The sequence below is a fragment of the Babylonia areolata genome, chromosome 26, assembly GCF_041734735.1.
Source record: "Babylonia areolata isolate BAREFJ2019XMU chromosome 26, ASM4173473v1, whole genome shotgun sequence".
NCBI classification, from domain to species: Eukaryota; Metazoa; Mollusca; class Gastropoda; order Neogastropoda; family Buccinidae; genus Babylonia; species Babylonia areolata.
Window position 1 is genome coordinate 16,618,927 of NC_134901.1, and position 25,770 is coordinate 16,644,696.

The 25,770-nt window shown below is 38.7% G+C and overlaps 1 protein-coding gene across 1 annotated transcript in view; it reads left to right on the top strand.

The window, feature by feature from the left end:
• The window catches only part of LOC143300409 (pyruvate dehydrogenase phosphatase regulatory subunit, mitochondrial-like), a 42,995-nt gene extending 17,281 nt beyond the window's left edge, over positions 1-25,714 (top strand). The window contains exons 13-17 of the mRNA XM_076614047.1: positions 2,379-2,396; positions 10,478-10,626; positions 12,439-12,736; positions 16,417-16,596; positions 17,657-25,714. Coding sequence (XP_076470162.1) covers positions 2,379-2,396; positions 10,478-10,626; positions 12,439-12,736; positions 16,417-16,596; positions 17,657-18,061 — 1,050 coding nt within the window. The 3' untranslated portion in view covers positions 18,062-25,714. The remainder of the gene's footprint in view (positions 1-2,378; positions 2,397-10,477; positions 10,627-12,438; positions 12,737-16,416; positions 16,597-17,656) is intronic.
• Positions 25,715-25,770: the final 56 nt, after the last annotated feature.

Sequence of the window (25,770 nt, forward strand, 5' to 3'; positions counted from 1 at the left end):
TGTGTGTGTGTGCATGTGTTTGAGTGTCTTTGTGTGCACACATGCATGTATTCTTTTCTTCTTTTTTTTCCTCTCTCTTTTCTGCCGCAGCTGTATTTGTAGACATTGATGAAAGTGAGGGAGGGCGGGGCGCAGTTAGCTGACTTGCCTGGAGATGTGTGAGGCAGCTTCCTTGTTGCTTAACTTGGGTGCCAGAGTGGGTATGACCTTGATGCCCTAGCCGGCTTTCATCCGGACTGTATAACGGGTTTGAAACCACTGTCAGTATTTTGCAGCATTTTCTTTTTCTTCCTTTTCCCTTCTTTTTAATGTGTTAATTGTGTTCTACACTAGAGAAAGAGAGGTCAGACAAACAAACACACAGAGAAAAGAGAACAACAGTAAAACTGTTCTTGATCTCTGAGAAGGAAACTAAATGGATGTAAAATAAAGAATAACGAAAGACATTCCTTCGGGACTGGAACTGTGCATTATGTTCTGGTGAGAATGTGCTGAAACAGAGAAATGTTGTCCAGCCAACACCAGTGCACACTGTTCTGTAGAGATGTCAAAATGTCATCCCATGTCTTAGACATAATCACAATGTGTCTTTGGCATGTTTGAGAGTTTGTTTGTTTTTTATGTGGATTTCTGAACTGGCACTTTGATTTTACGTTCATATATATATATATATACATATATATATATATAGAGAGAGAGAGAGAGAGAGATCTTTATTTTACTTGATTTGGTATTCAGGTATGCACTTCAGTAAAGGGGCCCCAGGACCTTGGCCAGTATTTCAAAAATCAGTCGCTCCCACCCACGCTTTGGTATTTGCTTTTCCCTTGGATGTTCTTGATTTTTGTTGCCCTTGATGCGCTTGTTACAAACCGTAACCTGCATTTTGGGTGTTCTTTTTTTTTTTCTTTTCTTTTTTTTTTTTTTTTTGCAGCTGCTTATTCATCAGCTACCTAATGCTCTGATCAAGAAGGTTCAGAGACTGTGAAGTTTTATTGTTAGTACTTGAGGAAGTAGTAGTGTTAGATGTTTAGATTCTGCTGGCAGGAAGTGTATCGAGAACTGACCCAGTGTGCTATAGGTTCCAGTCTTGATGGTGAGTGTTAGTGAAGGGCGAGCAAAATGGGCTTTCAGTTTCAACCTGGATTGTGAGTGTGTGTTTGTTTTTTTTGTGTTTGTGAAACGATAGGGTTTTGTTTCCTTTGATGTTACATACAAACGTACAAGATCTGCCTATAAGAAAGTGAGAAAACGTGGGGACGTTGTCACAGAACTGTTTGGTTTTTTTTTACGCAACTGAACTGAGACTTTTGTTTTTTTGCTGAGAAGCCTGCACAGAACTAATTGATAGGGGTTTCAGTCTTGTCAGTAACTGAATGCAATGAAGCGCATCAGTGCTATGATCACCTCTGTTAACACTGTCATTTGCAGCAATGTTAGGTGTATAAAGACATTCACATCACAACATGATGGGGTTGAGAAACGGACAGGAGAAGAAAAATAAAAATAAACCTTGCTGGAGATTGACATGAAGGTTATGGATCAGAAATAGAAAATATTATAAAAATAATAAGAGGATGAGAGAGAGAGAGAGACTTACACAAAATAATGGGAGGCAAATCCCTGATTTTGCCGGTTGGCAAAATGATTCTTATTGGTGTTTTTTGTGTGTTTTTAGAAGATACATTCTTTACTAAAAATTGAACTTTAGGGGTCAACACATCGGAATAAAAACAAACAAACAAAAAAACAAGATAATTTGTTTCCAGTCATTTGGAATGATTGTGAAAAACTTATCCCTGGAGGAGAACAGAAGTGTTACTTAGGGCAAGTAATGCCCGTAACTAGTAATGGTTGTAGAGATGATGCCATGAACTTAGTGAAGAACATGCTTTGGCATGCTGATCATGTTAGCGCTGTCTTTTTTGTTTTAATTATCCGTTTTCATTTTAGACATGTTTTTGTGCAGAGAACATTTGTGTGTGTGTGTGTCTTTGTGCAGAGGATGTGTATGTGTGTGAATGTGTTTGTATGTGTGCGTAAGTGCATGTGTTTCTGAGTGCATGTGTGTGAGAATGTGTGCATAAGTATGTGTGTATGTGCATGTAAACATGTACAGGAAGAATGCCTGGGACTAAGTATGCATGCGTATGTGTGTGTGTGTGTGTTTGGACAGCCAACAATTTATCATATGCTAATACATAACATGGATCTTGAATGACAGTATACATTCACCACTACATTTTTTGAAACATGCATTGTATTGAAGGGCTGTGCAAGGACATATTAAAAAAAAAAGTCCTTTTCAAAAACACTTCCTTCTCCACCTGATTCCAGTTTTGTGTAGACCCCAAGCTGAACTGATGAAGCTTTTGCAGGGTGTGGATGGATACTCTGTAAGTGGACCCTTTGCTGCCATTCTGTCCTTTTTCTTGGACGTAACATCGCAATATAGTACATATCTCTTCATCCGCACTACTTTGCACAATGGTTTGCTTCACATGTTAGACGCTGAACTGTTGTAAACCACCTGTTATGTTGCTCATGTGGTATTCTTTTTGTAAAGCTTTAGTCTTTGCTTTTTATTTGTTTGTTTCGTTTTTAGTCACTGATTATTTTTTTTAATTTGTTTGTTGGGTCTTATCATTTGATATCAAAGCACATAATGTCTAGAGGGAAAAGAAAGTGGAATGTGTTAGAGGCATAACTGGTTAAACAGTTTTCATTAGGAGGTTATTGACAGAAACATCCTTATTTCATTCCTCTCTTTTCACACTTGGGGAATTGGGGTGAAGGTTTGGTGCAGATGAAAAGAAAACAAGCATAACAGTTTCTAAAAGAAAAGCTAACACCTTTTTCCACCCATGAATGCAACAGTGTATACCAGCATGTACATTAGTCATACGTCAAACACACTGATCACATATACACTCTCAATTAAACACTCCCATGTACTTGGCATGGGCACCCACACGCTTGTGTACACTTTGCTCTGTGTTTTTTCCTTCCACAAAATTGAAAGTGGTGTGTGTTTTTAACTAAATTGAGTGCAGTGCTTGCTCACCAGTGGAGTCCAGCCATTGAGTAGAATGGTTAACCAGAAAGCACTGGCTGGATCTACAGCCAGAGTGCAACCAGATGGGCATTTCTTTTCAATGATTGTATTACATAAGTGTAGAGGCACTGCACTCGTATTTGCTGAAGTAAGACAGAAACACTTAACCTGATAGGAAACTACCTAGAACTACCGATCACATATGATTTTTGTGATGTTTGTCAAGCGTTGAATATGTAGCGAAACCATGCCAATGAAAAAGATTTTTTTTTTTCTAAATAAAATGCTGTTTTAAGTATAAAAGCAGGGTTAAGACTGCCTTTGATTGTCTTTGAAGTTGACATTGAGGATTTTTTTTTTTCAGATTTTTGAAAAATCTGTGAGGAAATTATGAAGACATATCAATTAATGTGAAAGTTTGTGAATGTTGACAGTATTGAATTGGGATGCAAGGAAGACATGCACAAAAAAAACAACTTTTATTTTGCTAGTGAGTGTTTTTAAAAACCAGGAATCAGAAAAGAGGGTTGTTTCCTTTGTAATGAAGAGTGCTATTTAGACTGACAGGTAAATTTTCATTGTCATTAAAAAATATGTATGTATATATTTAATTTCAGATGACAACTAGCTGCTAATTTAGGAAGAGAGTAGCTTTAGGAAGACGTCGAGTGTGAGCCCAGAACTAACTGAAAAGTTAAGAATACTAATCCAATCTCTCAGTGAATGGAAGAAGACTCACATATATTAACATGTAATCATCATATTATATCTAACAACATTTTTCTGTCTTTCTTTCTTTCTGGGTTTTTTTTTGTTTTGATTTTTTTTGGTGTGTGTGTGTGGGGGGGGGGGGGGTTCTTCTTTTTAATTGTGTAACTCAATTTTACGTTTTATATAATCTTGTTGAATGGAGGAACCTGTCATGAACATTGACTGTGAAAAAAGAGTATAGAGAATCACAAAGGCTTAGTGAGAGACATGATTGTAACACACGACTCTCATTGTCTGACGTGCCAGCAGAATACTGAGTCGAGCACCACAAGCAAAAATGAAGGGAGCTGGGGAAAAGGAAACTGGGGGAGAGGTGGTAGAGACTGAAAGAAGGAATGGAAGGGAGTCTGCTGAGAGACGTTGGGTGTGAAAGGAGGGGAGTGGCAAAAGCAGAGGGACTGAGAGAAACTGGAGGAAAGGGGTCAAAGAGAGCTCTTTTTTTTTCTTTTTTTTTTTATCTTTCAAACAAAGCATTCTGTTCTGATGCTGTTTGATTTTTCTCCAATCTGCGCAGTATCTGTGCCTCACATTCCAAATATTCAAGACTTCACCAAATGAATTTCTATACTTCCTGGGTAGTCCATGACCCAGCAACTTAATAAAACCATGATTTTAGTGTGATATACTGTACCATGTCAAACTGAAGTCATCTAGGCCTATCGGTTTGCTCTGTGGACCAAATTTTGCGGCTACATCGGTGCTAAAATGCCTTTGCCAGACCCGTCGTCTCCTCAGCCAATCAGCACAATTCCCTTGCCTTAGGCACTGAATAGTCAATCCGTTGGCCACCAGTTGACTTGAAAACTTTAATCAGGAATTAGCTCTCTCATGCCAACAAAAATTTAGGTATTTATCAAAGACCCAGTTATCTATTTGTCAACAATTTTTTGACTGTCTTAGTGAAAAAGTAATAAAAAAAAAAAAAAAAGGTAATTGGTAATTCAAACGACACTTTTTTTTCAAATGAAATTTTTTAAATGTCTGAGTGAAAAAGTAAAAAAAAAGTAATTGGTAATTCAAACGACACTTTTCAGACGACACAGGTCCCACTGGAGATGGCAAGGTGTGAAGTGTTAGTTCTTTCTTTAACCATAATGGTCACTCGACACTTCTGTGTTCATGCTTTGGTGGATGTTCTGTCGCTTACACATTTGTCAGGTGTTTTGTGTTGTCAAGCATGAAGTACCAGTATGCCTGCAGTTGGAGTATGCAGTGACAGGGTTGTCAGCCCCCCTTGAATCTTATTCTTTAGAATCTGAAGGCGGTGGTGGGGGATAAGCACGAGATTCGGTTTCAGTTTCAGTTTCAGTAGCTCAAGGAGGCGTCACTGCGTTCGTACAAATCCATATACGCTACACCACATCTGCCAAGCAGATGCCTGACCAGCAGCGTAACCCAACGCGCTTTGTCGGGCTTTGAGAAAAAAATAATAATAATTTTTTTTTTTTAATAGATAAATAAATAAATAAAATAAATTTTTGAAAAAATAAAATAAATTTTTTTTTTTTTTTTTTTTTTTTTTTTTTTTTAAGATAAATAAATACAATTTTACTTTATGTTCAGGTCCCTTCAGAATGGGCTGATGGTATTCTGAATAAATATCATCTATCAAGAACATGTCAAAGTGTGCAAACTGATCCATACATGGTAAACCACGGCTGTTGTTAAAAAAAAAAATTAAAAAAAAAGAATAAAAAGATTCTTGTTCCCTGTGTAAACCAAACACACTGATCAGGTCTTGAGGGGGGGAAGAAAGAACCTGAATGAGAGTTGGAAGTGAGGGTTTAAATGCACAGCCCTCGGGAACAAAACAGTTGGCTATGGTAGCGTCTTACAGTGATAGGTATGTAAAAGATAACCCTCAGAGTGGGTGGTACGCTTTGATATATACTGAAAAAGAGACTTGATTCATTTTGGTAATTCATATGAGAGAAATGAAACAAAATGATACAAAACAAATTTTGAAAGGTTATCAGAATTTGTACAATTGGCCTTTTTTTCTCTCTTCTTTTTTTCTTCTTTTTTTTTCTTATTTGTTTTTACACCCAGTGACCTGGGCAAAATCTGAAAGAAAGAAAACAAATAAAGAAAAAGATAGCAAAATACTGACAACATGAAAATGCACAAAATAATGTAAGTAAGCACAGAACTTGATTATGCATGTTTATGAGCATTTATGGACAACACAAAGACAAAAATAAACAATAAGGGGGTGAAAGATAGAGAAATAACAAGAAATTTGATGATATTTATTTATCAGCCCATTCTGAAGGGACCTGAAAAAGTAAGTTAAAATCATAATCATATAGTGTCGTATATACAAAGAAAACATATCTCATCAAACAGTATATTACTAATTAACCAGCTAACAGAAATTGCATGTCTTTTTAAGGCTTTATATGAATATAGTAATAAATTCCATATTATCTCTTCGCTGGATGGTGAAAACAAAAGGCTCAACCAAAATACACATTGATCACCTTAATATTTTCTTGGAATCAATTCTTCTCTGAGATCACTGTATGCAGGACACAGAAACACAAAATGCAATTCATTCTCTCAAGCTGACTTGCATAATGGACATACTAACTGCAATGTGGGAATTCTTCTATATCTCAGTGAATGCTTGCATATTGATGAAACTCTGGATCTAAATTTAGTTAAATTATTCTTTATAAACCTGTTTACATTCTAGAATTTTAAAGTCATATGAAACTGAAAGCAAGAGACAGAGAGAAAACAAGAGAGAGAGAGGTGGGTAGACAAAAGGAACGGGTATCCATTTGTGAACAAATGTATTACTTTTTGTCATAACTGACTTAATCTGTATGAAATTTGGGCTGCTCTCCCTTGTAAAAGTGCGTCACCACAGTTCAGCGCCACCTTCTTTTTTCCTTTTTTTTTTCTCCCCTGTCAGCAAGTGTATCTGTTTTACTATCAAAATGGATTTTTCTGTGGAATTTTGCCAAGGACAACCCTATTCTTGCCATAGGATCTTTTACATGAGCTAAGTGCATACACTATGATGCTGTGACTGATGCAGTTCTTTTAGTCTGTGATCATTTTCCCCATGTTCATTTCTTCTTCTTATACATGCACAGGGGACTCACCAAGAAAACTAAAATGTGTGACAGTGATTTTTTTTTTTTTTTTTTCCAGTTCTGGGAGAGTTTCTGTAGCATGTGACTGATTTGTTTCCTTATCTCTGCTGATGGTGCGGAGGTGCCAACACCAGGAGAGAGAACTGCGTTGAATGAATGAGAGTTATTGCCAGTAAGGGACAGGATAGTCTTTTGTGGATTTTTTTTTTTTTTTTTTTTTTTTTTTGCGTAGATTTAAGAACTTGCTCTGTGCAGAAGGTCGTGATACATTTCTTCAGTATTTTGTCATGGATACAGTACACTTACATATACTTTAACAGTATCATTGTGTGTGTGTGTAGGCCGGTTTTTGCATGTGTGTGCACACTGACATGACTGCATTCTGCTTACTGAAATATTGTTTGCTACTTGTTAACTTTTTGGTGTGTGTGCAACTGATTGAATTTTCTATTTATTTTTTTTATCATCACCATCATCATATTATGATTAACATGTTGAGTGCCTTTGTTTACTCACTGCAAGGAAATATAATGGTTTAACAACAACAGATACATACATACATATATACATACATACATACATACATACAAGTCCTGCAGAGCTGAATTGAATGTTGCATGTTATGAGGAGCAGTGTCTTGTCTTTTTTGTGCCAAGATCTGTCCTGCTCAACTTTGTCTGGTCTGGTTGTGGTAAGATTGGATGACACAGTGGGTTGCATTTAGCAAGCTTTGGATTTAGTCAAGTTGTCTTCAGCTTACTTTGTGGTTTTGTTGTTTCATTGCTGTAGTGAACTGAATAGTAAAAGTGATGCTGTTGACTTCTTTTTTTCTTTTCTTTTTGTTTGATTGATTTGCTGTTAGATTTGATTACTGAACGCAGGCACTCGCATATATACACTTTACATGCAAACATGTATGCACGCACACACGCGCGCGCACACACACACACACACACACACACACACACACACCATTTTAAATGGCTGGTAATTTGTTTCCTTATTCCTCCTCAACCTTCAAAATGAAACCATGATCCTTTGCATGTGCATGTCTTTTTTTTTCTTTTCTTTTTTTCCAGAAAAGCAGTGATTAATAAACTACACAAGAAAATGTTGATTTTCAGAGCGTTGAAGCAGATACATACTGTGTGTGTGAGGATGGATAACCCTGTGCCATTGAGAAAGAGGACAATAGAAGTGTGAAGGAGGGGAGAGTGAGAGGATGTGGGGGTTTGGGGGGGGGGAGGGGGAGGCAGAGGAGTCTTGATGAATGAAAGAGCAGCAAAAATTGTATTGTATATTATTGTATTACTTTTTGTAACAACAGATTTCTCTGTGTGAAATTCAGGCTGCATTCCCCAGGGAGAGCACGTCACTACACTGAGAGCGCCACCCATTTTTTTGTATTTTTTTCTGCCTGCAATTTTATTTGTTTTCCTGTGGAAGTGGGTTATTTTACATAATTCTGCCAGGGACAACCCTTTTATTGTCGTGTGTCTTTTATCGTGCGCTAAGTGCATGCTGCACGCAGGACGTCAGTTTATCATCTCATCAGAATGAAGAGCGTCCAGACCACCACTCAAGGTCTAGTGGAGGGGGAGAAAATACTGGCGATTGTGGGATTCGAACCAGTGCACTCAGATTATCTGGCACTTCCTAGGCAAACGTGTTACCACTAGGCCAACACTCCACAGAATGCAAATATCACTCCGTGACAAAAATGACATAGTTGTGGGTTTTGAAAATATTGTATTTGTGTAAGTTTAAAAGGCTTGGAGTATGCAGCAGAAGGAAACAACTACAAAAACCACTGCTAATCTTCACCGTTGTCATTTCATAATCACTCAACTTGCATTGTAGTGGAAGTTTTTAAAATATAGTACTTGCCAAACCATTTTTCTGATGAATATTGTTTTGAAGTATCTTTCTTTTGTATTTTGCACGAATCAAAAAAGTCAGCAGCATCATTATCACCATCATCACTACTTTTTTTTATAATTATTTAGTGTTAGTATTATGTTGATGATTATGATTAATGACTTTTAATTCAAGATTATCCAGTGCAATGAAATAAGTAGTTGACGTACAGGTACATACTTTTTTTCTGAACAAGTTCCTGCAGATATGTTTTTTTTCTTCCCTTGCCTTATCTTCTGGAATCAAAAAAAAAAAAACCAACAAAACACAAACAACATTATTATGAATATGAAATATCGGCATGGCCTTTCCTTCCCCGCCTCCTCCAGAATGAAACTGATAGTCTTTAGATTTTTCACTCATTTCATCATTTTAAAAAAATCATTGCTTCTTTTTGATTTGTTCAGGATTATTATGATTGTGATTATGATTGTTGTGTATATTTGTTTATGTGGTGTTCAAGACTGTGAATAGATGACTTTTAATCTGAGATAATTACTAATGTCAGTATTATATCATTTCTCAGGGAAGTTTGTTTTTTTTCTTTTTATAAAATGAACTGGTTCTACAAAAGTTCAGATACTATGCAAAGTTGTATGTTTATGATTTGATTGATTTTTTTTTTTCAACACACCTTCAGTTGACAGTGTATTTGTGAATCATATTTTGTTTATGCTGTTCACAATGAATGATGGTGATGTGATAAGGATGATTAGGACAGTGTGACAGAGTCCTGTTTTCAACTCATCATGTGATGGGATATTTCTGTGATGATGACAGTAATAGTAAGATAATGGTGGTTGTTGATGTTGATCAATGATCCATTCCAATAGTAACATCAGTAAATGAACAAACCTGTTTATGTGATGAGAAAATGTCATTTTTCCAGTTCATGACATGCTAGTCAGATGTATTATTGTTGTGTGTGTGCCATTGATGGTGAATATTCTTGTTATATATTTTTCTCTTTGTTGAGACATTTTTACCCTCTACTGATCAATTGTCAGTCATTGTGGAAAAGATTGACTTTTTTTTTCAGTGCTTTCTTCTTGCTTAAACATCATTTTCACACTGACATGACTTGTATAGGCTGTCTCTTGAATCAGTGCTCTTGTCTCAGCATCTGGTGAGTTATGGGAACATGAACACACCCAATGTACACAGCCACTGACAGTATCAGTATCAGTAGCTCAAGGAGGCGTCACTGCATTCGGTCAAATCCATATACGCTACACCACATCTGCCAAGCAGATGCCTGACCAGCAGCGTAATCCAACGCACTTCGTCAGGCCTTGAGAAAAAAAAATTGATAAAATAAATAAATAAATAAATAAAAATACTTCACTGACAGTGAAGTATGACTGTTTGAAAGTTGGGTAAAAACATGTCATGTGTGAAAGGTACTAAGCGACACACATGTAAAAAGCTTATGGAAAGAGCCTATGAGTTCAGGCATGTACAGAAGGACTGGAGTTTTGGTGTGTTATTATTATTATTGGTTACAGGCATGATAATTATGACATCTATAGATTCATCCGCAGTATGTGCATAAAATGTTTTGGTCTAACATGTGCAGCCAATTTCACTCATTTTGATGTGGGTACAGAGTTATTTGTATTGTTTTTTGTTTCAGTCAGCGGGTGATGAGGTGGTGGGATTCCTGCAGAAGTTGTGTTCCAATGACATTGATGTGGACATTGGCACCATTGTTCACACCGGCATGCAGAATGAGCATGGGGGCTACGAAAATGACACCACCATTGCTCGGATGAATCATAGCAGGTAGGACTGTCACAGTCCTTGCGGGTATAGGGGATGGAGGGTAGTGTATGTGTGTGTAGCGTGGGAATGTGTACATCACTTAAAGAGGAATCCAATGTTTTCTTTCATTTGCATAATATGGACCGAGAAGAGCCCGCTGATCAACATTTCCCACGTGCGTGGTGCATGGTGAATACATCCCGTCCTACCACAAACTCTGCTCTGTGTAATAGTCCTGGTGATCAGACATAGGATATATTTTGCCTGCAAATTCTGCTGTCACTGCTCCTTCCGTTTTCTTCCTGGTCTGTCTGTCTTGTTTGCATGGTCACCGTCCACTGATCCGTTTACCTGTTGTGTTTCTTAAGCATTGTTTTTTGTTTAATTTTTAGTCTGTTCTTTCCAACCATTAACCATTGTGGATAGACACACCAGATGTAAAATGAATGAAAGAAACCTGATAATCTGTACCAGCTTTCATGCTGCAGTGGTTAGCGTCATGGAATGACGACTGGGAGGATGCAGGTTCAAGCCCCATTAGAGGTGTGTTGTTTTTTTCTTCCCAGACCCATAGCCAGCTTCTTCCCAGAGTTGAGTCTGCTGTTGTCTCAGATTGGAAGACTGGGACCACACGGTTAAGGGTCATTCACTCATCCACTTCACGGATGTGTCTTGGGCAGCATTGCTCAAATTTCCTGACTGACACTGCAAGGATCTCTCTGGCCTCGTTGACTCCAGGATGTTATGAGAGAGTGCAGCCTTGTTTACTAGTCCCTGACCTAAGTGGACCTGCATAGCAGTATTGCATCAGTACATCATAATCATTCACCATCATTCCAGATTCTGGGGCACCAAAATAAAGAGAAAAAAGAACACCCCCAGAAATGTGACAATCTGTGTGCACATGTTTTGGTTGTCCCGGCTTCTTCATGCTGTGCCTGGCCAACCTGCAGCCACAGATGTGGGCACAAAAACCAAACGAAAGGAAACAAAACTTAACAAACCTAATCTAATAATTTGTGCCCAGTGAAGTGATGGTCTGGTGGTAACATGTGTCCACAGAGGGAGCGAGAAGTGTACTGGTTGGAATCCCACACTCACTAGTATTGGAGTGGTAGTCATGGTGCTTGTGATTCAGATAAGCCAAGGTCTCATGTGAAGCATGCACTTAGCGCAAGTAAAAGAAGCCAGATTCTTTAGAAAAATCCACTTTGATAAGAAAACAGATACACTTGCAGGCAGAAACAGAAAAAAAAAGTGTGGCGCTCTCATTGTAAGCGACGCACTCTCCCTTGGGAGAGCAGCCCAAATTTCACACAGAAAAATCTGTTGTGACAAAAGAATGACACAGCACAACACAATACCACACCACAACACAACGCAATACAACACAGCACCAAATCACAACACCAAACCACAACACAACTTCAAACCACAATGCAACACAACACAATGCAACACACCATCAAACCACAGCAACTCAATATCAAACCAGGACAGAACACAGCACAACACCAAACCAAAACACAACACGACAGCAACCCCACAACATAACGCAACACAATGCAACACAACATCAAACCACAACACAACACCAAACCACAATGACTCAACATCAAACCACGTAGAACTCAAAGCAACATCAAACCACAACACAAAACATCACACCACAACTCATCAAACCGCACAACACAACACCAACCCACAACAACACAGCATGACATGACACCAAACCACAACACCACAACGCAATGCAACAACGAACCACAACAACACAACACAATACAGCATGACATAATAACACAGCACAGCACAACGGTTGTGGGTTTCCAGCTTCTTCATGATCTGCCCGGCCACCCAGCAGTCGCGGGCGTGGGCGTGGCTGACGCGGCACATGCCCCAGGACGGCTCGGTTCACCTGCGTGATGTGACGTCCATGTTCTCTGGCATCAACATCATCGGGCCCCACGCCCAGCAGCTGCTGGCCGATGTGTCAGACATCTCCACCACGCGCTCCGACTTCCGCCCCATGTCCTGCAAGAGGATGGACGTGGGCAACGCCAGCGGGGTGTGGGCCATGCGTCTGACGCACACCGGGGAGGACGGCTTCATCCTATACATTCCCTCTGAGGTGAGGAGGCCCACACTGCAGCTCGCTTTGGGGGAAGGGGGGATATATATATATATATATATGATATATATATAGTGGTATCTTTTCTTCAGAGATGAGGCATTGATTGCTGATAGCTGTCTCTCATGTGTGAGGTACTAACTGCTGGTAGCTTTCCCTCTGTATGTGTGTTAGGTACTAACTGCTGGTAGCTTTCCCTCTGTATGTGTGTAAGGTACTAACTGCTAGTAGCTTTCCTTCGTGTGTAAGGTACTAATTGCTGGTAGCTTTTCCTTATGTGTGAGGTACTACCTGCTGGTAGCTTTCCATCATGTGTGAGGTACTAACTGCTGGTAGCTTTCCCTCTGTATGTGTGTTAGGTACTAACTGCTGGTAGCTTTCCCTCTGTATGTGTGTTAGGTACTAACTGCTGGTAGCTTTCCCTCTGTATGTGTGTTAGGTACTAACTGCTGGTAGCTTTCCCTCTGTATGTGTGTAAGGTACTAACTGCTAGTAGCTTTCCCTCATGTGTGAGGTACTAACTGCTGGTAGCTTTCCCTCATGTGTGAGGTACTAACTGCTGGTAGCTTTCCCTCTGTATGTGTGTAAGGTACTAACTGCTAGTAGCTTTCCCTCATGTGTGAGGTACTAACTGCTGGTAGCTTTCCCTCATGTGTGAGGTACTAACTGCTGGTAGCTTTCCCTCTGTATGTGTGTAAGGTACTAACTGCTGGTAGCTTTCCCTCTGTATGTGTGTAAGGTACTAACTGCTAGTAGCTTTCCCTCATGTGTAAGGTACTAACTGCTGGTAGCTTTTCCTTATGTGTGAGGTACTACCTGCTGGTAGCTTTCCATCATGTGTGAGGTACTAACTGCTGGTAGCTTTCCCTTGTGTGTAAGGTACTAACTGCTGGTAGCTTTTCCTTATGTGTGAGGTACTACCTGCTGGTAGCTTTCCATCATGTGTGAGGTACTAACTGCTGGTAGCTTTCTCTCATGTGTGAGGCACTAACTGCTGGTAACTTTACCTCAGAGATAAGGCACTAACTGCTGGTAGCTTTCCCTCTGTATTTGTGTAAGGTACAAACTGCTAGTAGCTTTCCCTCATGTGTAAGGTACTAACTGCTGGTAGCTTTTCTTTATGTGTGAGATACTACCTGCTGGTAGCTTTCCCTCATGTGTGAGGTACTAACTGCTGGTAGCTTTCCCTCATGTGTGAGGTACTAACTGCTGGTAGCTTTCCATCATGTGTGAGGTACTAACTGCTGGTAGCTTTCCCTCATGTGTGAGGTACTAACTACTGGTAGTTTTCCGTCATGTGTGAGGTACTAACTGCTGGTAGCTTACCCTCAAGTATGAGGCACTAACTGCTGGTAGTTTTCCCTCAGGTGTGAGGCACTAACTGCTGGTAGCTTTTCCTCATGTGTGACTAACTGCTAGTAGCTTTCCCTCATGTGTAAGGTACTAACTGCTGGTAGCTTTTCCTTATGTGTGAGGTACTACCTGCTGGTAGCTTTCCATCATGTGTGAGGTACTAACTGCTGGTAGCTTTCCCTTGTGTGTAAGGTACTAACTGCTGGTAGCTTTTCCTTATGTGTGAGGTACTACCTGCTGGTAGCTTTCCATCATGTGTGAGGTACTAACTGCTGGTAGCTTTCCCTCTGTATGTGTGTTAGGTACTAACTGCTGGTAGCTTTCCCTCATGTGTGAGGCACTAACTGCTGGTAGCTTTCCATCATGTGTGAGGTACTAACTGCTGGTAGCTTTCTCTCATGTGTGAGGCACTAACTGCTGGTAACTTTACCTCAGAGATAAGGCACTAACTGCTGGTAGCTTTCCCTCTGTATTTGTGTAAGGTACAAACTGCTAGTAGCTTTCCCTCATGTGTAAGGTACTAACTGCTGGTAGCTTTTCTTTATGTGTGAGATACTACCTGCTGGTAGCTTTCCCTCATGTGTGAGGTACTAACTGCTGGTAGCTTTCCCTCATGTGTGAGGTACTAACTGCTGGTAGCTTTCCATCATGTGTGAGGTACTAACTGCTGGTAGCTTTCCCTCATGTGTGAGGTACTAACTACTGGTAGTTTTCCGTCATGTGTGAGGTACTAACTGCTGGTAGCTTACCCTCAAGTATGAGGCACTAACTGCTGGTAGTTTTCCCTCAGGTGTGAGGCACTAACTGCTGGTAGCTTTTCCTCATGTGTGACGTACTAGCTTATCCTCAATTGCGAGTTACCAGCTGCTGGTAGCTTTTCCTCATGTGTGAGGAAGTATATGCCAGTAGCTTTTTCTCAGAGATGATGCACTAACTGCTGGTAACTTCACCTCAGAGATAAGGCACTAACTGCTGGTAGCTTTACCTTAGAGATAAGGCACTTACTGCTGGTAGCTTTACCCCAGTTGTGAGGCACTCACTGCTGGTAGCGTTATCTCAGAGATGAGGCTCTAACTTATGGTAGCTTTACCTCAGAGATAAGGCACTAACTACTGATAGCTTTTCCTCACGTGTGAGGTACTAACTGCTGGTAACTTTCCCTCAGAGGTTAGGCAGTGACTGCTGGTAGGTTTACATCAGAGGTGAGGCACTTACTGCTGGTAGCTTTTCCTCAGAGTTGAGGCTTTAACTACTGGAAGCTTTCCTGCAGAAGACAGTTTACATGGATGGGAATATTTCTGTGTTGTACTAGCTTCCATAGGAGTGTTTTGATGCTATTTTAGACAATTTTGAGGGGGAGGATTTATGGTTGCAGTATCCCACATTTTGCTCAGTGATAAATGTTTTGATTCATGGATGCAGTATGCCACATTTTGCTTAGTGTGTTTTGATTCATGAATGCAGTATGCCACATTTTGCTTAGTGTGTTTTGATTCATGGGTGCAGCATGCCATAGTTTGCTCAGTGATGAATATCTTGATTTATGGGATTTGTGGTTGCAGTATGCCACATTTTGCTTAGTGTGTTTTGATTCATGAATGCAGTATGCCACATTCTGCTTAGTGTGTTTTGATTCATGGGGTGCAGCATGCCACATTTTGCTCAGTCATAAATGTCATGAGTTATAATAATAATAATAATAATAATGATAATAATGGTATTTATATAGCACTGAATCTTGTGCAGAGACGAATCAAAGCGCTTTCGCACCAGTCATTCACACACATGCATAACTCTAAAACTGTAGAAACTAAAGACAAGGAAGGGCAGGCAAGGGAGGCTGTTTTGGGAAGAGGTGGGTTTTAAGGCCAGACTTGAAAGAGCTGAGTGTGTGACTTGACGAAGCGAAAGAGGAAGTTCATTCCAATCGAAAGGTCCAGAGACAGAAAAAGAACGGCGGCCAACAGTTGAGTGTTTGAATCTGGGTATGCGTAAACAGAGTGGATCCGAAGCCGATCGTAGTGAGCGAGATGGAGTGTAGAGGTGAAGGCAGCCACAGAGATAGGAAGGGGCAGTTTTGTGAATACATCTGTAACATAGAGTGCTGATCTTGTACTTTATTCGGTGTGAGACAGGGAGCCAGTGGAGATGTTGCAAAAGAGGAGTGATGTGCTCAGATCTTTTCTTTCTGAGGACGAGTCGGGCTGCAGAGTTTTGTATGCGCTGAAGGGACTGAATGGATGAAGCAGGCAAACCAGACAGTAGAGAGTTACAGTAGTCAGTATACCAGTTTGATCAGTGATAAATGTTTTGCTTTATGGTTGCAGTATGCCTTGAACGTCTATGACATTCTGATGAGTGCTGGGAAGGATTACGGAGTGAGGAATGCTGGGTACTATGCCCTCCGCCATCTGCGCATTGAAAACTTCTTCGCCTATTGGGGCCTTGACCTTGATGACAGGACCACACCCTTGGAATGTGGAAGGAGCTTCCGCGTCAAGTTTGATGTATGTGGAATAAATGGAAGACATATGCACACATGCTCACATGCACGAACACACACACACACACACACACACACTGACACTCACTCTCTCTTCCTCCCACACTCATAACCTGTTGAACCTGTATGCACTTGATGGTCTCATTGAATATTAAGGAGGCTTGATTTGTAAACAATGAAATAAATCACTTGAAATGACAAGCGTAATTTACAGAATGGAGACTTCAATGAAATGATTTGCTTAAAATGACCCAGCTTAATTTACAGAGTGGAGTCTTGATGTGTAAACATTTATATAAACCACTTGAAATGACCAGCCTAATTAACAGAAAAGAGACTTCATGTGTAAAAAAAAAAAAAAAAAATTGAATAAATTGCTGGAAATGACCAGCCCGATTTACAGAAAAAGAAACTTAATGTGAAAACAATGAAATAAATTGCTGGAAATGACCAGCCTGATTTACAGAAAAAGAAACTTAATGTGAAAACAGTTAAATAAATTGCTGGAAATGACCAGCCTAATCAACAGAAGAAGACTTCATGTATAAAAAAAAAAAATCAAATAAATCGCTTGAAATGACCAGCCAAATTGACAGAAAGGAGGCTTGATGTGTAAACAGTAAAATAAATCACTTGAAATGAACCAGCTAATTTATAGAAAGAAGACTTGGTGTATAGAAAGAAGACTTGATGTGTAAACATTTAAATAAATCACTTGAAACGACCAGCGTAATTTACAGAAAGGAGACTTGATATGTAAACGGCAAAATGAATTACTTGAAATGACCAGTGTAATTTACAGAAAGGAGACTGCAATGAAATAAATTGTTTAAAATGACCCAGCTTAATTTACAGAAAGGAGACTTGATGTGTAAACATTTAAATGATGTTTAAACACTTAAGGGCATAGAGCTTCAAGAACATGCGCTATATAGCAAGATGTCTCAATAAATAAATAAAATTTAAGTAAATCGCTCGAAATGACCGGCCAAATTTACAGAAAAGGAGACTTGTTGTGTAAACATTTAAATAAATCGTTTGACATGAACCAGCCTGATTTGCAGAAGGGGGACTTCCTGGGCAAGGCGGCCCTAGAGCGTCAGCGGGAGGAGGGCATCACTCAGCGCTTTGTGCACTTCCAGCTGGAGGACTACGACGTCAACCTGGATGTCTGGCCCTGGGGCGGGGAGCCCATCTACCGCAACGGCCGCTTTGCTGGCCTCACCACCACCTGCGGCTACGGCTTCTCCCTGGACCGCATGGTCTGCCTGGGCTTCGTCAGCGACTACGAAGACAACAACAAAAACACTCGCCTGCTGCAGAACTCCAACGACTTTGTGATGAAGGACGCCAAGTATGAGATTGACATTGGCGGCACGAGGTTTCCGGCCAAAGCGTCGGTGTACACCCCCAAGCAGAACGTGACGTATGTTGACCCGTCGTTCATTCCTGCCCCTCAAAAGCAGTGAGCAAGAGCAGTGAGACAGGTTGTGACTGACCCTTTTTGTCTTGTGATGGGTCCTCTTCTGTGATGGCTGTTGCTGGCGCCACACATTTGAGTCTACTTTGTATAAGTGTGATCTATGCACAAACGCTGTTTGGATTTTTTCCTTGTTTATTTCTTTTTTGAGTTTTTTTGTTTGTTTGTTTTGTAGCAGATCTTGTGATATGCAACTCTCGTAAGGTGATTCTTAAGCCAAGGCTATTTTTTGTGGTAGAAGTGGAAGTGTGAATGGGAAATAGATTTGAAAGATTATAAGATTTAGATTTGCTTTGACATTTCCGTTGCTGTCCCTTTTTTCAAATAAATTTTGATGTTAGTTAATGTTTAATGTTTTTTCATTTGGCTTTACTTTGTAAAGCAGCCCATTTAAGAAAACAAGGAATGTTTTATTTCCAGAATCTTGTGTACATAAGAGATAAAGAAAAAGATATATGTTCTACAGTGTTGCTTTGTTCTTACGAGATGTCATGTATGTCTCAGTTTTTCATCCTTGGTGGTGATGATGTTTTTTTTAGCCAGCTTAAGTCAAAGTCAAAAGGAAAAACAGAATTGAAAAGACGTATTGTGTTTTATATGGATTCTGTTGTTGTTGTTCCGCTTTTCATTTTCACTTCTTGATCTGAGCTGGCTAGACCAGACTCTTGAGTTGATGGCTGATTGTAATTAGTATTGTAGACTTTGCAGATGATTTTCATTTTCTTAACTCAGCCTACCTTTCTTTTAATGTCTTTTCACATATGTGTTTTTAGCCTTTAAAAAAGAAACACAAAAAAACCTTACCAGCAAACTTACACAGTGTTTATTCCTGTTTGATCTCAGTGTGCAAAAAGGCCTTGTGTTTTGGAAACACTTCATCTGCAGTTGCTTGTAGGTGCTTTTCCCTTAAGTTCAGGGAGAGTGGTGGATAGGGGGAGGAGAAAAGGAGGGGTACGAGGGTAAGAAGGGCAATTCGTTTTTTTACTTCCATTGTCATGTTCTATGGAGAGTATGTGAAAAATGACAGTTGTGTAGATGATGAACTGCAAAGTAATCGAGAGTATGTATTCTGAGCAAGAAGAAGTGAAAACCATTTTGGTCTTCAACAAAGTGAGTTGGTGTGAGTATGATTTTGGCATGCTTGTAGTGTGTGTGCCTGTGTGTGTGTGTGTGTGTGTGGTGATAAATTGTCTGTGTTGTTTAAAACTGCCAATAAAGTCATAATTATACACCCTTCTTTACAACAGAGTGTATTGCTCCCAGCTCATACGCCTTGATAAGTGTCCATATTTCTGTGCCGCTTGTGCATTTATGAGGATGCTAGGAGCTTTTTCAGAATACTTGAAAATTCCTGATTTCAGTTCGTCTCTTTGTTTCTTGCTTTTTCCTTTTCTTTCCGTCGTCTCTTCTGTTATTTTCTCCCTTGCTGGTCAGTTCAGTGAATTTTTTCAGTCTTTCATTTTTCTTGAAAGTCTTGATTTAATCTGTGGTCTTTTTCTGACTTGATGAATGGGCATCTTTGTTGTGTGTGTGTGTTTTTTTTCGGTTTTTTTTTGTTTTGTTTTTTTCATTCTTCTTTGTTCCTAGGATGTGTGAGTTGTATGTTGGCATTTTTTTTTGGTTTGTTTGCCTGTTATTGTATGTTATGTTTGTGTGTTATGTATAATTGTATTTATGTTCAGGTAGCTTTTTTCTTTTTTTATTCTCTGGCAATATCTTCAGCTTGGAATGGCCCTATTTGGTTTTCTGGGCTAAAAGCAATGATAATGATGATAATGATAGTAATAATGATAGCATTGATGATAATAACAATAATAGTAGTAACAATGAAAAAAAAAAAGATAATGATAATAATCAGCCAGTTGAATGTTGAACTTGGCACACTCGCTTCTTCGACCAGGTTTAGGCAAATTCAAAATGGATCCGTTGCTTTCTTATTCTCCTGTGTTCATGGGCTTCAGTGCCCATGTTCATTCTGTCAGTGAGTGGGGTTTTGCATGTATGTTGTGTTTCCACAACACAGATCACTTGCATCTGTAAGTGAGCTTTTACAAGTATGACCATTTATACCCCACCCTTTAGGGTGTAGTATTTATTTGTTCTGGGGTAGAGCTTTAGACATAGAAAACTATAGTTCTTGAGATTACTGGACTGTGACAGCAAGTAACATCACACATTTTGTTTCTTTCTTTCTTTTTGGTTACTTTGGCCTGTTTATTTTCATTTGGGGTGTCAATATGCAGGGAAGGTAAATTATTGGGGATATTTTCTCTTGTGCTTTTGTTTTTCTCAGGACATCACGGGCTGAACTTCATGTGCTGTGAAAAGTGCCTGGTCTTCATCGTCAGAATTGACGATGTAATGATGGCATCAGAAAGTGTGTTGAAATGGCTCTGGGTCCATCTCTGTCTTTAAAGTGAGATATTTGTGGGCAAGATTTTTTCTTTGTTGTTGGAGCTCCTGTGTGTGTGTGTGTGTGTGTGCGCGCGCGTGCGTGTGTGAGGATATTCAGAAAAAAGTCCAAATACTGCTGGATACTGGTGTTATTCAAGGTAACTGTAATACTTCTACACTGCTTAACTGTGACTGATTAACTTTGGTGTAAACAGGTTATGAGATTGTCGTGTACTCTTGACTGTGAATTTCTTTTTTGTTAGTTTCTCTGTTTTTGATATGCAAGGTGTCGGGTTTGTTTTTCTTTCATTACATACAGTATGTTGTAGTGTTTGAATGCAGAAGAGGAATCTTTAGTCCTGCTGAGGAAGAAATTATGCAGTTAATTGTTCATATCGTGGAATATACTTTGACTCAAACTGAGTCAGTCAGACTACAGCAAAAAGTTCAAATGAATAAAGATGGGGTTGAGTTCAATGATCTGTTGGTTAGTGTCACTAAGGTCAAGTTGTTCATGGCTCGGATTTTTTTTTCTTTTTCTTTCTTTCTTTTTTTTTTCTTTTTTTTAATTTTTTTTTAAGGTTTTGTTGTTTGTGCTGTTTGAGGGGCTGACATCCTAAATAAACAAAGAAGTTGCTAAAAAGTAGAGGAAACAGTGCAGCATTTGAAATGCAATGCATACCTGGAGACAGAGTTTGAAAGAGTACTCTCGCTTTGCTGTTGCACAAAATATCATCACTGTTTTCGTCGTCTTCTTGGTTGCTTAAAAACAGAACAGGTAACAAACAAAAAAGCTGATTTAAGTGTTTTTTTTCTGACCAGTTAGAAATGTCAGTGAATATTTTTATCCAAGCAGGATGATGTTGCTCAATTTGCAGATTCTTTTTTTTTTTTCTTTAATCTCTTGTGTGTTAATTGTGTGCCATGGTATGGTATGGTATCAGGAATCTTTGGCGATAGATTCAGGTTGTGTTCAATAATAGGATAAAATAATTCACTTGCTCAAACTTCTCCTGTGACAGGGATAGGATTCCATTTAATTACATTTCTTCTTTTTTTTCAAATATATTTTTTTTGTCATCTTACATTTCAGATACATGATTACATTTGTTTCATGTCTTCTGATGGTAACAGATGTTTCGTTGTCGTGTGATTGTTGTTGTTAATTGTGAGCCATGAAATTGTTTCAGTGACAGTGATGTGTTGGTTCTGTGGATATGGAAATTTGTATAGATGGGAAAGTGTTGGTGTTCTGGTTTTGTGGCTGTGAGTATTACAACTTTATATGGCAGATTTAATAGAAAGAAAAAGCTCTTTTTTATATTTTTGTTTGTTTGTTGTGCATTGCTAATTTTTTGTATTGCTTCTAATTTTGATAACTGATACATCTCTGCAGTGCTTGTGTATTATTACAAAGGTTATATTTTTTCATCTATTAAAGAAAGAACGCATAGTCCCTTACGTTTTGTTTTTTTTTTTTCTTTTTTTTTGCTGAGGAAAGAATGGTAAAACAAGCATATCATTTCATTCCTTGATTTGGTTATGAAACCAACTCCTGTGAGTTGCGAGCATACCTGGAGTATATCATTGCTGTGTAAATAGATTTCAAGAATGTGTACAAGATGCCAGTACAAATATTAGTTTTTGGTGGTTCATTTTATTGTTTCATTTATTTTGATACCTAACTCGTGGCACAGTTTGATCTTTGGTGTGCGTCTGTGTGTTCATGTATGTACGTGGGTTTACGTGGGTGTGTGTAATGTGTGTGTGAATGTGAAATTGAGATATTTTGCATTTCTGTGAATTATGCTCGCTTTCTTAAATGATTGCACCAGAAATGTTCTCTTCTTTTTAATATGTCATTCAATCTATTGGTAGTTTTGTGCTTGTTTTTTTCTTTGTTTGTTGTTTTTTTCTTCTCTTCCTTTGTTCTTGATCATCAGACTTAGTGTCTTGGCTCAAGCCAATGTTTCAAACAGTTTTTCTTCTTTTTCTTTAAAATCTTCTGCAGGAGGCAATACTTTACTTTTTATTTCCACCTTTCATTTTAATGTACTACAATTTGAGAAGGTTCTAGGTGTTAGGGTCCTAGAATTTTCTTTTGATTTTTTTTACTGATTGATGAAAAGTTATAGGTGGGAAGGTGATGCAGAAGAAGCGTCTCCATCTTTTGCATGCCCTCTGCATGTCAGTTCGCTGTTGCAGGGGTTTATTGTGTGCAGTTTCCCTGTGAACCGGCAGGCTCAGTGTTGAAGTGTTATTCCCATGTGGAAAGCTTGGATTGCTTGTAGTTTCCACATATGCACATCCGTACTTTTTTTTTTTTTTTTTTTTTAATACTTAATATATAAGTAGACACAGAAAAGATTTTTAGGACATGTGGGGATAAACATTGCCATGAGGAGAGGGTTGGGTTTTTTTAACAGGTAAACATTGGTATGTTTAACTCTATGACTGCTGAGCCTTGGCAAGAAGAGAGGAGTGTGGCATGAATTATCAGTTGCAGTTCAGTTTTTGTGCCGTCTTAAGCGGTGCAGCTGATTTTGCTGAACAATAGTGATGCAGTCCCGAGAGGAACAGGTCCAAATAAAAAATGATGACCGACTTCCAAACCTTTACGCTCTGTCTTATCTCAGTGAGGTGACAGCCCTTCACCGATGAGCATACTCAGCAGGAGCAGTTGAGGGGTTAAATGTAGAGCTTTAAACAGGGATACAGATAGCTCAGTAATTTGGTTACCTCCTTGAGAAGTGAACAGCATTAGGAGAGTGTTGATTTGGCTCTTAGCTTTGATGAATACTTTCCGTCTGTTCAATAGGGATAGATACAGTTGTTGTGTGATGTTTTAAGGTAACTTGATGTCAGCAAGTTTTGAACAGAATGTGATGTTATTATCAGTAATGAAAAGTGTAATGTGAGAACACTGACATTTGGCCAGAGTGTTTTATTTTTGTACTTTTCGTTATGGTTAAATATTGGGATGTATGGTGGTATTTAGAAGAGAGCCCAAGTTCTAAAAAGATTATCCGTAATTTCCCAACATATGAAGTGTTAATAACCCATTAGGTAGATATTAAGCCTGATAATTTGATGTTTGCGTGAGTTAGTGTGAGACCATTACTGTTTATGATGAGTGTTTGTTTTTGTTTTTTGTTGTTGTTGATTGTGTTTGTTTATGTATCCATCTGTTCATAATACCTCATCACTCTGTATGTGATGTGTGTGTATGTACATGTATGTCTGAGTGTGTGTGTGTATATGTGTGTGATGATATGAAAGGCAGGTGATGCAGCCAACGAGTCATCATATTGAATATGATTAGAATCATATCTTAGGTTCTCCTGTGGCATAATTTCAGTCTGTTCGGAGATCACAGTCAGTCTTATACACTGACCTGTCATCATTAGGTTTTTTAGGGGTTTTTCTATAAGCACTGTCAGAACTCAAAAACAGATGGTTTCCATTGCTGTACAATTCAGTTTAGTTCAAACAGTATTTAATTTGAAAATTACCAATACAAATACAGTGGAATCAATAGGACAACAAGAAAAGAAAAGAAAAAAGTCCTATATTAATTCCTGTTGTAATGTACATATAATACACAAACACTAAATATGTGATGGATGTCACTGTGGGTAGAAATGTATACTTTGTAACATGAAATATATGGATTAACTCATGTTGCACCAACAAGTTGTTGGTCCAGTTACAAGAGGGGAAAGTAAACAGCTGCATGGTTTATCAGTGTTGAATGGCAGACTATAGTATTCTGATTTTGATAAGTGTTTAAGATGCTGAAGTGTATGTCTGTTATGACTAACAGTCTTATTTGTTGTTTCAGTTATGGTTTTAATGTTAACAGGAAATAATTATAAGTTCTCACATACATATGCACTGCAAGTCTGAACTGACTGATGTGTAGATTCTTGAATTGGGTCATTTGACATACAGCACTGAAATGGTGAACTGAATGGCATTTGAATGTGTGTTGATAGTAGTATTGTGTGGTGATTGATAGTATGCTCTGTATTCAGTAGAGGGTATTTCTTGCCCATATGCAAGACTTGTGGTTTACCTGGATGAAACACAGCTTGCTTTTGAGCAGAAGGTCTAATGAAAAATAATCCAGATTTTTGCAGGATATCAGTATTTAGTTTTAACTTGTGGAAAATTTTAGGTGGGAAAAGCTGCTTTTCCTGCTACTGAAACATATATTTTCTGGACACCAACTGCAGTTTCTTTAGAGTTTCTGCAGAAGAGTATTTAAAAACGCTTCCAACTTGTGATAACAGGTCAGCTTCAAAAAATGTTTTTTTTTCCTTCTTTTTTTAGATAGTGTCCAATGACAGTACCATAATGCATTTCTCTCATGCTGGAATAAAAACAAATCTTTCTTTGCAATAAGCAGAGCTATGCAAATTCACCAAGATCAACAAACATGGGTGATACATATTGATCAGTGATTGTGTGTGTCTACCTTCCAAGCAGATTTTTACATGGAAGGCATTCAGCTGAACAAAAAGTCAGAGAAGACATTTTGGATGCAAACATGGTGGATGAATTTGTTTAATGTCCCATCATAAATACTGGTGATTGTGGTATTTATGCTTTGTAGGATGCAGCAATGTGATTGTGTCCTTATGCTTTGTAGGATGCAGCAAGCATGGGTGCAAAATTATTGGGTCCAAAGCCTGTAAATAACAGCCTTTCAAAGGTCAGCGGCACTTAAACAGGTAAAAGTAAATGTATATCATTATAGATAAATACTGTCTTCTGGGTTTGTTTTTTCAAGAAAGAAGTGTTCAGATAGACTGGACTAAATGTACATGTACTAGAAACATCTGTCATTTCTTTCAAAGAAAACCTATTTTTGTTCAGATAGACTGCCTTCAGAATCATCACAAAACTGCCACAATTCAGACATGCAGCATACATCAAAATTTGGTATGAGATCAAAATATGGTAGCCAGGAGAGATGTTTACAAGCCTTACAGAAAATCAGAAGGGTTGGTTTAGTTCTGATCAAAAAAGAAGAAAAAGCTTCAGTCGTGGTTGTTTTCCTGGGAGGGAGCATGGGGCTGTCGGACACTATTGGTGAGGAAGCATGTTTTTCACGGTTGATGTTGAGGTTATGTTGTTTTTTTCTTCCCTTTTCTCTTATTTGCCTGCATTTGGTTCACCAGTGTGCTTGAGATAGATGATGAGAATTTTGATTCCATATAATTATTAAACCTTTATTTGACATCAATTTGTGTGCGCGCGTGTGTGTTGGTTGGTTTTTTTTGTGTGTGTTTTTTTAGGTCG